The 14,825-nt window shown below is 36.0% G+C and overlaps 1 protein-coding gene across 1 annotated transcript in view; it reads right to left on the bottom strand.

Annotated features, from left to right (window-relative positions):
- The window catches only part of LOC115228986 (extracellular matrix protein 3-like), a 507,023-nt gene that overhangs the window by 35,020 nt on the left and 457,178 nt on the right, over positions 1 to 14,825 (bottom strand). The window contains exons 8-10 of the mRNA XM_029799424.2: positions 8,788 to 8,937; positions 4,070 to 4,279; positions 2,623 to 2,820 (exon numbers count right to left, since the gene is read on the bottom strand). Of these exons, the coding sequence (XP_029655284.1) occupies positions 2,623 to 2,820; positions 4,070 to 4,279; positions 8,788 to 8,937 (558 nt within the window). The remainder of the gene's footprint in view (positions 1 to 2,622; positions 2,821 to 4,069; positions 4,280 to 8,787; positions 8,938 to 14,825) is intronic.

The raw sequence follows: 14,825 nt of genomic DNA on the forward strand, positions 1-14,825 counted from the left end.
TTTGAACCAATAAGAAAGTTATTAATAACGAGACGAAGGTAATAACAATGATGATGATTATGAGTTTTAGGATAATTATGATGATGATGATGATGACGGTGATGATGATGGTAGTGGTGGTTATGTTGGTGTTTAACCCTTTAGCATTTAAACCGGCCGTATCCGGCCAAAAGTATTCTGCCTGTTTTATGTTCAAACTGGCCATATCTGGTCTCTGACACCAACCCTACAATGTCGTTTTAAAAATTAACAGCTACCTCATCAAAATCTCAAAGCTACAAGATAATGCATGATTAGTTCAAAGCAATGTGGATAAAGAAGTATTAATTTTGGCAGAATAATGTGAACACTAAAGAGTTAAGCAATAAAAAAAAAATTTATTTTTATTTTTATAAAATGGAACAAAGCCATACATTTTATTTTTTAAATCTATTAATTTTTACTAATTATTTGTTTTGTTGCCATTTATGTTTGTAGGGCAGTGTAATTGGTGCAGACCGGAGGAAGTTGGACTAGATTTCTTTAATAGTAATTTGGTTGCCTGTCTCATTGTTTCCTATTTAAATCTTGGTAGAATTAACTTAGAAAACATTCGCCAATTTCATTCCACCACCGGCAACATATATACATATGTATGTATGCATGTGTATGCATATATATATATATATATGCTAGCGTAGAAAATGGACGTTAAACGATGATGATGATGATGATGATATATATATATATATATACATATATATATGTGTGTGTGTGTGTGTGTGTGTATACTTGTCTGAGCTAATAAAGAAGACATTGTTTAGCTGCCAGACCTGCAGACCTGTGAGAAATATAAGTCAAATCTCTCAAATAAATCCCTGCTATCTCTATAAAGAAGGGAGACATTTCATAATATAGTACTAGACATAAACAACATACGGAATGGTTATAGCCAAAATGTTTTGATCATAGGTCTGCTTGGCTGGGTCTAACGTATAATTAAACAACAAATGTATACAGGCATGGCTGTGTGGTAATAAGTTTACTCCCCAACCATATGGTTCTGAGTTCAGTCCCACAGTGTGACACCTTGGGCAGGTGTCTTCTCCTATAGCCTCTGGCCAACCAAAATCTTGCGAGTGGATTTGGTAGACAGAAACTGAAAGAAGCCCATCATATGTGTGTGTGTGTATGTGGCTGTGCGTATGCATATAGGTGCATAGCTCTGTGGTTAAGGTGTTGCACTCACGATTGCGAGATCGTGGGTTTGATTCCCAGGCTGGGCATTGCATTGTGTTCTTGAGCAAAGTGCTTCATTTCATGTTGCTCTGGGATCATTTCGTCCTCTGACATGTGGCACCTGTTGCACCTGTACAGGTAATGTTGATTTGATGGAGAGAGGGAGCTTATGTTCACACAAACATCTGATTACTATACATAAATCATCTGTGTGGATCTTTGGTGAAAAATTGTCAAACCCTCATACGTTGGCTAATGATGTGAGAGTCCATTATATATTTGTGTATATATTTATGTATGTGTGTCTGTGGTTGTCACCCCATAACTATCGCTTGACAACTGATACTGGTATGTTTATGCCCCAGTAACTTAGTGGTTCAGCAAAAGAGAACAATAGAATAAGTACTAGGCTTACAAAAAATAAGTCCTGGGGTTGATTTCTTCGACTAAAACCCTTTAAGGTGGTGCCCCAGTATGGCCACAGTCAAATGACTGAAATGTGTAAAACAATAAATGAAATACCATTGGAAAGAGTGTGAGGCAATCGTTGTTGTCACTCGGCCTAATTGATCATAAAGCCAATACCATTATGAGTGACATCCAGATTACAGTAGAGAAAGGCAAGCCACTGGATTTGGTTAAAAAAAGACAATGAACAATGGCTAGAAGGATATGGACTGAAACCGAGTAACCAGTTGATCTGGCAAGCAGGTCACATTTCAGTTAGGTGGAGCCAATGTGCAATAGTGCAGTTGAGAGGAAGGCCCTGAAATGGAGTGCATTCTCTCCTGATGATCCCATGAGCTTGCTAGCATCTGGTATGTGGAGCTTTCAACTGGTAGCACTTGCATCTGCAAGTTGTTTGTGTGTGTATATATATATACACACACACAAACCACACAAATGTATGTGTGTGAGTTTTTTATGTATATATATATATATATGTGTGTGTGTATGTGTGTATATACATACACATATATATATACACACGCATATATATATATATGCATATATATATATATATATATATATATAAACATCATCATTTATGTCCACTTTTCCATGCTTGCATGAGTTGAACAAAATTTGTTGAGACCCTTTCTGAGCGTCCTCACCTGTTACAAAGCAAGGTAATATTTCCCCACAGCCAATCATGTTTTTCACAGAAGACTTGAAATTAAACACCATCACTTTGCATGATGGTGAGATTTGTTAACAAAACTCACTTGTCAAGACGAGGGTACACACAAATTTCTTGACTGTAAAGATAAGTTGGTCATCATCTAAATACCTGTAGACCCATTATTTGATCACTTTTCTCCACAGAATACAACTTCCTTGTGATTTGCATAAATGTTTGAACAATGTATAAGTTCAGAAAAGATTGACTTCAAAAAAGCTTACCTGACTCGAATTTTATAATTGAGACATTACTGTTGGGTCTTTCATAAAAATCCATCATCATAAGTGCTGTTCCTTGTCGTGTGTAACATCGGATTGTTGAGGCGTGACTAATATCCCCACTGCGAATAATTGAGGCAGTTACAATGTTTTCATTTTCATCAACAATTATTTCTGCCTGTTTGAATTGCATTGTGGGTACTGAAAAGAAAAGAAAGACATATCAAGATGAAATAACTGTTAATCTTTAAACAAAAGATGAATTTTTTAATTTTTAAACAAAAAGTTATAAGTAATAAAAGTTTATAGTCATTTTGTTACCACAATGATTTCTATAATTTTTATTTAACTTTTATTTTCAGGAAAATTTATTTCTCATTTAAGTAGGGTGTCGTTAATTTATAAAAGAAGAAATGAGATGGTGTGATGTCCATACTGTTCCTAAGAGAATCTACAAAGATTCCAAAAAGCTGTCAAAGCTCTGAATGACTCAAGCCATTTGGAGCTTTGATGCTTGTTTCAGGAATTCTTTTCAATAGGTAGAATTTTCAATATGATAAACTTTCTGCCTATTGAATGAAGTAGTCTACTGAATCGATTTCAATGTGCTGCTGGCACTTATTTCATCCACCTAAAACTGTTAGAAATAGCAGTCATGTCTCCCATAAATCATAATCCCCTGTTTTAAATAATGAAAGTGACATTCCTACAAACCCTGTGCCTGAAATATAGATGTAATGATCATATCTTGAATGTCACTGGTTATTAGTCTGCTCAAAGAAGAAGTGCTTGGGTCTAATGAATCTCTATATTAATGGTAAATAAATGTGATACTTCTGACCAAATATGGTTGTAGACTATTTCACCATCAACCATTATGGCATCCGATAACAATCTAAAGCAGTGGTTCTCAACCAAGGTCCATATGGCCCTTAGGGGTCCATATAAGATTTTGTTATGGTTTATGTAAAATAAATTGGATATACTTCTACAATACACAAAACATTTTATCAATCTTTTTAATACAATTCCTAATAATATTTAATTCTAAAAATATAATGGGACTTTTTTTTAAACATTGAATGGCTATGGGGGTTCCCCCAAGTAAAATAAAATGAAAGGGGTCCATAGGTCAAAAATGGTTGAGAACTACCAATCTAAAGTATACAAAAGCAGAAACTATGAAATGATTTAATTAGAGTTGGAGAGTCTTTGATTACAGAGTAGGAGGAAGTCCAGATAAATCATATGCCATGATAAGGACATACTTGATAGTTTGTATTATTCTTACAACTGAATTTGGTATTTACTTTTAATAAAATAGTGAATCAGTTGTGGGCATGCTTCCTCCTTTCCAGATTAACAAAGGAATGAAAATGTATAAAGTTATTAAAAATATATGTTAATTTTACACTTGTTAACCAAGGTAACTGAAGAAAATGTTACTTACAGTCTGAAATAGAATCGTTTATAGATATTATTGAAGAGCTTGGGTCTCCAAGAATGGCACCCATCGGCATGTAGAGAGATAATTCAAATGCTTCCATTCCCTCAACCAATGGCTTGCCTTTGTCATCTAAAATTGTCACCTGCACTTTCTGATAAGTGACACCTGGTGGGAAGGTGAGCACTTTATCAACTGTGATATAGTCAACACCAGCTGTAAATAAAAATAAAATAAAATGAAATATGTAACTTAAAAGAAAATATTAGTACAGAAACATAGACATGACTTCTTTAATAATAAACATGAAACTCTGTCATGATCGTAAGATTGTGGTTTCGATTCCTGGATCAGGCAATGCTTTGAGTTCTTGAGCAAAACACTTCACTTCGCATTGCTCCAGTCCACTCAGCTGGCAAAAATGAGTAACGCTGTGATAGACTAGTGTCCCGTCCAGCTGGAGAGCACATACGCCATAGAAACCAGGAAACTGGGCCCATGAGTCTGGCTAAGCTTTAAAAGGGCGCATTTATTTATTTATTTATCAAATTAACCAATACTGTATTTTGAAGTATAATATCAACAGCCAGGTCTTAGATGTTTGACAGAATACTTTGATTCCTAATGGTATATCAATTTGGTACCCAAGTCATTGATAGTTTACAGTAGAATTAGAGTATCAACAATAAGATATTACATGCATGACAAAGACTACCTAATAATACTCATCATTAGGTATGAAATCACTGATATTTACAGTGGAGTATCCTATTTATAGTGGATACTCAAGAAGACCCATCTATCACAGTAGTATTGGCACTGGTACCACATAAGAAGCACTTAGTACGCTCTGTGGAGTGGTTGGGATTAGGAAGGGCATCCAGCCATAGAAACCATGCCAGAACAGACAATGGAGCCTTACCAGCTCTACTTAAACTGTCCAAACCATGCCAGCATAGAAAATAGACATTAAATGATGATGATGATGAAGATGATGATGAATAGACCACTTACACTCCTTTTTCACCCTCCCCACCAGTACTGCCTATTGTCATCTCATGTTACTCTGTAAGCCATACTCTTGCTCCTTTCCTCTCACATGTCCTGGACCTCAGTCATCATCCTGTCTCCTGAGTCACAGACATTGCCACCCATCTCAGTCACTCTGTCTTGAATGAAGTACTTGTCTCATAATATTGAGTAGTCCTATCATCCTCTATAACACATCCCTCTTAACATTATCATTCAAGCCTTTATCACGTATACATCTTATTCTGTTTAAAGAGGCTGGTTAGCAAGCAGAGATGTAGGATTGTCAGATTACTTTAGTTGTGTTGAAAAACAACTACTTTTCAAATGCTGGTGTCACAAAATAATACAACTGAATACACAATTTAAAGTGTGAGGCTGTGAGGGCCTTTTAGCTTTGCTGGGGAGATGATAACTCTCTAGTAATAGTGCCATGAAAAAAATGCTTCTGGTACACTCTGTAAAGTAACATGTGTTAAGAAGTGCATCCAGTTATAGAAACCAAGTCAAACATTAAATTCAAGTAAGATGAGACCTTCCAACACATGCTGAGTTCAACGGTGATGACTTGTCTAACTCACATCAACATAGAAATTGGATGTAAAAACGATGATGATGATAATGATAATGATGATGATGGTGATGATGATGGTGATGATGATGTACAGCAAAATAGAATATCAGTGGCAGAAGACTTTTGTAGTTAATAATAATAATAATAATAATAATAATAATAATAATGTATTTTTACAAAATAACGAGAACAATAAAATTGAATATAACAAAGCATTATCTTTCAAGGCTACAATGAATCTACAATGATACAACATTTGAAATATAATGAAAGCATTAATTCAAAAGAAATCAGTAACTATTCTGTTAGAATTTACCGAAAACATGGAAGATAGTGTTTTGTGTAAAGAACAAATGAAATAACTAATGTTTTGAAAAAATATATTTTGCTTGGGTATCCAACTCAAATTATTTCTGAAAACCTCTTTAATATTTTTCAATTGATAAAAAGATTTGTTTTCTGTTATGGAAGAGCTGCGGTCACCGGAATTAATTTTGGTATTTTCTCTTTTCTCTTTCATTCGTTTCAGTTATCAGACTGCAGCCATGCTGGGGCACTTCCTTGAAGAATTTTAGACAAACTTATCGACCCCAGTTCTTGTTATTATTATTCCTTTTTTTTTTTTTTTGTGAAACCTGGTACTTATTCTATTGAACTCTTTTGTTGAACTGCTACGTTATGGGGGCATGAACACTGGTTGTCAAGCAGTGGTTGTGGGTGGGGGGAGGCAAACACTTACACAAAGACACACACATACACACAACCACACACACACGCACGCACACATGTGTGTATGTATTCCACCTCTTTCCTCCAGCCATTTCATCATGTTGAACCTATGAAGCCCTACACATTATTTTCTCTCTCCATTTTTTTCCCTCTTAATCTTTTGTGGAAGAGCATAAACTCAAAAACACAAGACTTCTTCCCAAGGTTTAAATTAATACACCTGCTTGTTGCTCTTTCACCTGTCTTCGCCTTTTGTTTCTGTAAATTTGAACTATATATATATATATATATATATATTTACATATATGATGGGCTTATTTCAGTTTCTTATTTCTTTATTGCCCACAAGGGGCTAAACATAGAGGGGACAAACAAGGGCAGGCAAAGGGATTAAGTCGTTTATATCGGCCCCAGTGCATAACTAGTACTTAATTTATCTACCCCGAAAGGATGAAAGGCAAAGTCGACCTCGGCAGAATTTGAACTCAGAACGTAGCAGTAGACAAAATACCGCTAAGCATTTCGCCAGACGTGCTCACGTTTCTACCAGCTCGCCGCCTTAATTCAGTTTCTGTCTACCAAATCGACTCACAAGGCTTTGATCAGTCCAAGGCGTTTGCCCAAGGTGGCATGCAGTGGGACTGAACCCAGAACCATGTAGTCAGAAAGCAAACATTTTACCACACAGCCATACCTGGTATTTATTATATATTTCTATTAACTTTGGGTAGATCAAAGATAGAAGTCTTTCTCAATGAGATTTGAGCCTCAAACTAAGGGGCGAAATTTGAATTGAGCATTACTTGAGGATGATTATTATCATTACTTTAACATCCACTTTTCCATGCTGGCATGGGTTGGCTGAAATTCATTGATGCAGATTTTCTATAGCTGGATCTAATTTCCTATCATGAGTCTCCCACTTCTTTCCAAGCAAGATATATATTATTCACAATGGCTAGACATGTTTCCACAGAAGAATGGAAATGTTCAACATCACTTGTCTGAAGGTGGTTCTTGTTTACATCTATTGTGAGACGTCAAGACAGGGAGACATAAACACACACAAATGCACACACACACATACACACACATGTACTTTTCTAAGTAGTTATTTAAAATTTTATTTCAAACTTTGTTAAAATTTAGAACATCTGTCATAACAACTGGAATACTTCTTTATACAGCTCTCCTCATCCTTATTCATTACATGACTGCTTCTTGCACCTAATTTTTTTCTTAATATAATTGCACTTTGTCATACATCTACATTAACATTGCACATTCAGTGGAGCATGCAAGCCTCAAGTGTCTGTGTAGAGCTTTCCTTGTTTAACTCTAGACCAGATCTAATTGAACAGACCCACAATGTTCCAGTCATAATTTTTTTCAGGCATCATCATCATCATCATCGTTTAACGTCCGTTTTCCGCGCTAGCACGGGTTGGACGGTTTCGACCGGGGTCTGGGGAGCTCGGGACTGCCCCAGGCTCCAGTCTAGTCTGGCAGTGTTTCTACAGCTGGATGCCCTTCCTAACGCCAACCACTCCGCGAGTGTAGTGGGTGTTTTTTACGTGCCACCTGCATAACATCTCTAAATCTACATTATCCAATATAAGAACCCTTTGTTGGTAACAGTAGAGTACAATTTAAAGGTGGTTTGGCTCCATTTCTAAGCAGGTTAAGTCACTGCTTGGAAGGTTTTTTTTTTTTTGTTTGTGAAATCTACTTAACTGAAGTCACAAATTACTCCAGACATTTTTCTTCAGTTAATTTTTTTCTTTCTCTAAAATTACAATGATTATAAATTTGACATTGCCAATATTATCAAAATTACAAGTAATTTTGTTTGTCAGTTCACAAGAGGATTTAATGATTGTCAGAATAATTTACTCTTTTCTCTTTTACTCTTTTACTTGTTTCAGTCATTTGACTGCGGCCATGCTGGAGCACCACCTTTAGTCGAGCAAATCGACCCCAAGACTTATTCTTTGTAAGCCCAGTACTTATTCTATCGGTCTCTTTTGCCGAACCGCTAAGTAACAGGAACATAAACACACTAGAATCAGATGTCAAGCAATGCTAGGGGAACAAACACAAACACACAAACATATACACACACACTTATATATATATACATATATACGACAGGCTTCTTTCAGTTTCCGTCTACCAAATCCACTCACAAGGCATTGGTCGGCCCGGGGCTATAGCAGAAGACACTTGCCCAAGATGTCACGCAGTGGGACTGAACCCGGAACCATGTGGTTGGTTAGCACGCTACTTACCACACAGCCACTCCTGCACCTGATAACCTTTTCAGAAAAATAGAATCAAAACTTCAGAATCATTTGAGTGAAATTTATAAATGATAAGAAACACAGAAACTTACATTCAGCTGAGTAGATATTTGTACTCTTTGATCTGAGGGTTACACTTGAAGCTTGAGACAAATCTGGACCAACACGGTGGACTGAAACATCAATGTATTTCACACTTTCATCGACAATGTGGTGACCCTTTGCAAAGTATATTACTGGCTCTGAAAGTGGAAGAGTGGGAAAAAGAAGATATCAATTTAGGAAAAGAAATTCCATAGTTTCTACACTGGTATAAACAATCTGAAGTTTTATAGGTTTCATGATGGTACAATGTTTTGTTTATGAAATAAGCTGATAAAATATAGAGAACACTGGGTGAATTGTATCCTGGCTCCATCTCCAGAGAGGTTGCCATGTCTTCTGTAAGACAAAAATGGTTTTGCTATTCTGTGTTGTCTCCATTCTTCAAGAATGAGTGACAGACAGAACTAAAGACAGCTTATAATAGGTGTTTGTGGTGGTGGGGGACATTGGTCTATGGTATATATCATTGAAGATAAGGCGGTGAGCTGGCAGAATTGTTAGCACACCGAGCGAAATGCTTAGCGGTATTTCGTCTACCATTACGTTCAGAGTTCAAAATCCGCCGAGGTTGACTTTGCCTTTCATCCTTTCGGGGTCGATAAATTAAGTACCAGTTACGCACTGGGGTCGATGTAATTGACTTAATCCGTTTGTCAGTCTTTGTTTGTCCCCTCTATGTTTATCCCCTTGTGGGTAATAAAGAAACAGGTATATATCATTGAAGAACCACATGATGGAGGACGGAAAGGAGGTACTGTATAAGGATAGATCAGATATCAACCCTCATTATACACAGGTATCATGGTGGAAGAGAGGTAGTGTGAGAATGAGGTGATGATAGAAGAGAGATAGAATGATAAAAGTTGATGGTAGAAAAGCTGAATACAAACTTGTCGTATGGCATTCATCATTATACAAGTAACATGGTTGCATAATGAGGGATGCCATTGTTATAAAACCATGATGGATAGCATGAGTGATAGATGAGAAGATAACAAAAGGGGCAGTAAATGGAAACTTAAGAGGGAAATGGGTGAAGACCCAATGAATATACTGCACATCCTAACCTCTATTATTGCCACCACAATTTCAATGACTGTTTCACCAGTGGGTGAGTCTTCTTCAAGATTGTATTGCTAAGCACTGCAGTTCTCTATCAGCTGAATCTGAGGTTCAAGGTTTTGTGATTTTTTCCCCCCACATTGTCCCATACCTTCATAGGGATTTCTTTTCCATTGGGTACATCTACTTTGACCATTTAGTATTTGGATTACTGTCAAATGTAATGCTTATTTATTCACATCATTTTGAATTAATCCTGCATTATCATGTAGCTTTGAGATTTAAATGATATTCTTTTATTCTTTTACTTTTTTCAGTCATTTGACTGCAGCCATGTTGGAGCACCACCTTTAGTTGAAGAAATCAACCCACCAGGACTTATTCTTTGTAAGCCTAGTACTTATTCTATTGGTCTCTTTTGCCAAAATGCTAAGTTATGGGGATGTAAACACACCAACATCGGTTGTCAAGTGATGGAGTGGGGACAAACACTGACACACTAACATATACATAACATCATCATCATCGATTAACGTCCGTTTTGCATGCTGGCATGAGTTGGACGGTTTGACTTCGGTCTGGTGAGTCAGCGGCTGCACCAGGTTCCAATCTGGTCTGGTAGAGTTTCTACAACTGAATGCCCTTTCTAATGCCAACCACTCTGAGAGAATAATGGATGCTTTTTACGTGCCACCAGTACAGAAGCCAGTAAGGCGGGCCTGGCAACAATCATGTTCGGATGGTGCTTTTTATGTGCCACCGGTACAGGAACCAGTAAGAGGTTACTGGCATTGGTCACAATCAGTTGGTGCTTTTTATGTACCACCGGCACCAGAGCCAGCAAGGCAAGCCTGGCAACGAACACGTTTGGATGGTGCTTTTTAAGTGCCACCAGCACAGGAGCCATCTTTTCTCCCAGCTCATTTGTAGTGTCATTCAGGCACTCTCATATTACCCATTTAGCAGAGAAGGGAGAACATCAGGTTATGAAATTAATGCCTGAATAATATGTATTTGTCTAACCCATGCTAGCATGAAAAAAAATGTTCATAAACCGGAACAAATGAATAAATCTGTAGAAGAATGGATGAAAAGATTGAGATAATAATAAAAAAAAAAACAACTACTATGCTTATGTGACTATCTACCCAGTATTGGTTCTACCCAATCACGGAACAAATGGATAAAATGTCTGGATGGATCAACTATTCTATTAGTAATATTATAAGCTCTGTGTGTGTGTGTGGCATGCACATGCTTGTGTAAGTGTGTCGGTATATACCATACATACACATACATGTATAAAATAAGGAATGATCTTTTATTTTCCTTTTTCATCATTTCTTTTTTGGAAAGAGAAAGTGAGTGGGAAGTGGGAGAGAGAGAGAGAGAGAGAGAGAGAGAGAGAGAGATGAGTGAATGAGTGAGAGCAAAAGAGAGAGAGAAAGTGAGAGAAGAGAGGATAAAAAGAGTGTGTGTGTGTGTGTGTATTTGTATGAGAAGTAAGTCTAATATTGTGTCTGCCGTTAGATAATCTGATGTAAAAGTCCGCATAGAAGGATAGAGATAAGATTGCTTGGTGTCAGAGGATTCACATCAAAGACTGCAAACTTCATAGTTTTATTAGAAAAGAGACATGTTGGAGAAATAAGGAAAGAGAGAAAGTAAAAAGAAAGGGATTGAATTATCAGCAAAGGAATTGCTTTTTATGGCTGATGTTGTTGTATTTAGCCCTAGGTCAGTACTGATCAAGTATACCTATGATCAAAAGCGATTCAGTTGAGACCACCCTGTTTCTCTTTCAGGCATAGTGTGAGTGTGTGCATCTAAGACCACAAAGAAATTGAGTTAGTGAGAGGTGATTGATGGTAAGCTAATGGTGAAGAGGAAAGGGACGCGGAATATATTCATCTTGTAAACTTCTCTTGGATTTGTTTAAAGATTAAATGCTACTGGGGATTGAATTAATGGTATAATCTAGATAAGAAGCATGGGCTGATTTTCTTTTATTTTTATTCCATTCCTTTTTTTTTTTATTATTTCAGTTTATTTGGTATTTTCTTATATTGTAATCAAGTGAGATTGGTTGATATTAATAGACTGCAAGTTTCTTGCTAGCACTATTGAATAAGTCTCTCATTTTGATCCTGTTTTGGTCTGCATTAGAAGACTGATTCAATTATGCTTCTAATGATCTTGGGAGAGGCATGGATGTAACAACATCCATTTCTTGTCCCTTTCAGAGAAGAGAACATTTGTAGCTAACCCTAAACAAATTAAGCTCTTGTGGCAAACCAAGTCTGCAGACATTTCATTTTTGTCCTTGAATTCTTAGAGAAAGGAATGTATGTCACACAATCATCTTTTTTTTGCCATTTTTTCTTTTTTTTGGTTTTTGTTTTTCATATATGAAGGTTCATGTCTTTATAAGAAATCTAGTTTTAATGATTTGAAATACCTGGTTTGAAGTAGTAACTGACTGAATCGATTCTGGCTTTATTACTGAAGCATTCTTTAACCTTTTAGCATTCAGATTACTCTGCCAAATGCAATGCTCATTTATTTATGTTGTTTTGAATTAATCCTTTCTCAGCTAGTGGTTTGAGATTTCAGTGATATGATTGACTGTTTTTAGAAAAACAATGCATGGTAAGTGTGAGAGGCAGGATCTGGGCCAGTTTGAACATAAAACATGTAGAATATTTAGGCCTGAAATGGCCAGTTTAAATACTAAAGGATTAACGGCCACAGAGAGGTGAAAAGCAAAGTCAACTCTGAAAAGATTTGAATTCACATCAGTGAGGTACTGAAATCAATATATTGATTCACAGGCGCTGGTATAGCTGTGTAGTTAAGAAGTTTGATCCTTAAGGGAATCTGAGCTTAAAAAAATATACCACAACAAATTTTATCAGATCTACATCAATAAGGAAAAGTGGATTTTAAAATGATGATAAATTCCTCTAGTTTGGTATTCTACTATGTCAGTGAATTGGTACTCTATTGTATCTGTATGTGATTCTGTGTATGTGTATATGTGTGCTTGTGCATGCATATGTGTGTGTGTGTGCCTTTTGGCTAAGATCACTAAATATATATATATTATATATCCCTTCTTCTCCAACTGGGATCTCTTTGTATCTCTTCTACAGCAAGACACCTATTCCTTTATTATTCTTTTAACCTCTCATCAACTGGCAGAAATCCACTTTCCTCAGTACTACTCTACCCAGTTCGCCTTGTCTTGCATGTTACTTGGTGACCCTATTGCTTCTGGTGCCAATGAAAAAAGCATCCAGTACTCTCTCTAAAGTGGTTGGCATTGGGAAGGGCATCCAGCTGTAGAAACTATGCCAAAACTGACAATAGAACCTGGCATAGCCCTTTGGGTTGCCAGCTGTTGTCAAACTACCCAACCCATGCCTGCATGGAGAACGGACGTTAAATGATGAATATATATATATATTATATATATATATATATATATGAGAGTATTGTAGTTCACTTGAAGCATTGTGTATTGTTTGTAAAGAATAAAAAGTTTTGAATGGTACAACAACACACTATAATATAGACAATGGACTATATACCTCTTGTAATTCAGTCATCCATAGTCTGATATGATATTTTGGAATAATATTCCTTCTTCAGATATTCTTAGATGGAGTCACTGCTATAATTGGTTTTATACATATATATATATATATGTAGATTAGACCATCCCAAGTGTAACTGCATGAAATGGTTGTGATGCCTGTTACTTGATTGAAGAAAGAAGGCCACGAACGACCTGTCTTTTTTGCCCGTCCTTCTAATTGCTGTTTCTCTTGTCCACCTTTGTATCGTCTATCTGTCCAAATGTTTATATTGCATTTTTGTTCCATTTATATATATATATATTATATATATATATATATATATATATATATACCCATGCTAGCATGGAAAACGGATGCTAAACGATGATGATGATGATGATGATGATGATGATATATAATTTTCTAAGTTTAAATCCTACTCAGACAGTTTTGCCTTTAATCTGTTGGATCTATATTTGTAAGTACTGGTCAAGTACCAAAGTGGATTTAGTCAATTCTACATTTCTGCCACAATTTGCAACCTTGTGTCATTGTAAGAAACTATTAGAATGAGAACACTATTTTGAAATATGTGTTTGCTTGTGCATACATGTGTGTGTTCATATGTGTGCATGTGTGTGAGAGTGTCTAAAAGGTAGACAGTGTGTGAGAGAGAGAGAGAGACTTAGTGAACAGATATTTAATATAATCAATTTCATTGCCTGGAAAACTTTTGATGACTGAATAGAAATCAACTTCTTTTAAAAACCAAGATGCTTAAGATGTGACAAAGAATATTTTAAAAACGAAATCAATAAATAAAACCCACAAAAAATATACTAAAAATCAAAACCAAAATGAAAATTTTAAATGGTCTAGCAGTTAACATTGTATTCTTTATTTGTGTTCTTTGGCTATTTTCAAATATAAATTTGAAAATTGTTATTAAGCCTCTAGTCATGTCACTTTATTAGAGATCCCCTCCAGGTTCGGAAACTGGTATCATTAACCGATTTCATTGTCAAGTGGTTAGATTCAGAACTAATTCAACATAAGGATAACATTGGGGGCTTTATGAGGGGAAAAAAAACGAAAAGTAAATGAAGAAATTATAAAACAATCAAAACAATAACAAGACAAACAACGTTTTTCAAGTATATTGGAATTTGTTAAATTGCAATATACTTGACAGTATGTGTGTGTGTGTGTGTGTGTGCGTGTAAATGTATGAAGGTGCGTGTGTGTATTTGTGTGTATATGTGTGTATATGTATGAAGGTGTGTTTATATGTTTTATACATACATACATACATACACTCATATATATATATATACTTTTTTTTTTAATTTAGAGATAGACCCCTACATCTCACCAAATAAAAAGAA

This window comes from Octopus sinensis, linkage group LG2 (genome assembly GCF_006345805.1).
Source record: "Octopus sinensis linkage group LG2, ASM634580v1, whole genome shotgun sequence".
NCBI lineage: Eukaryota > Metazoa > Mollusca > Cephalopoda > Octopoda > Octopodidae > Octopus > Octopus sinensis.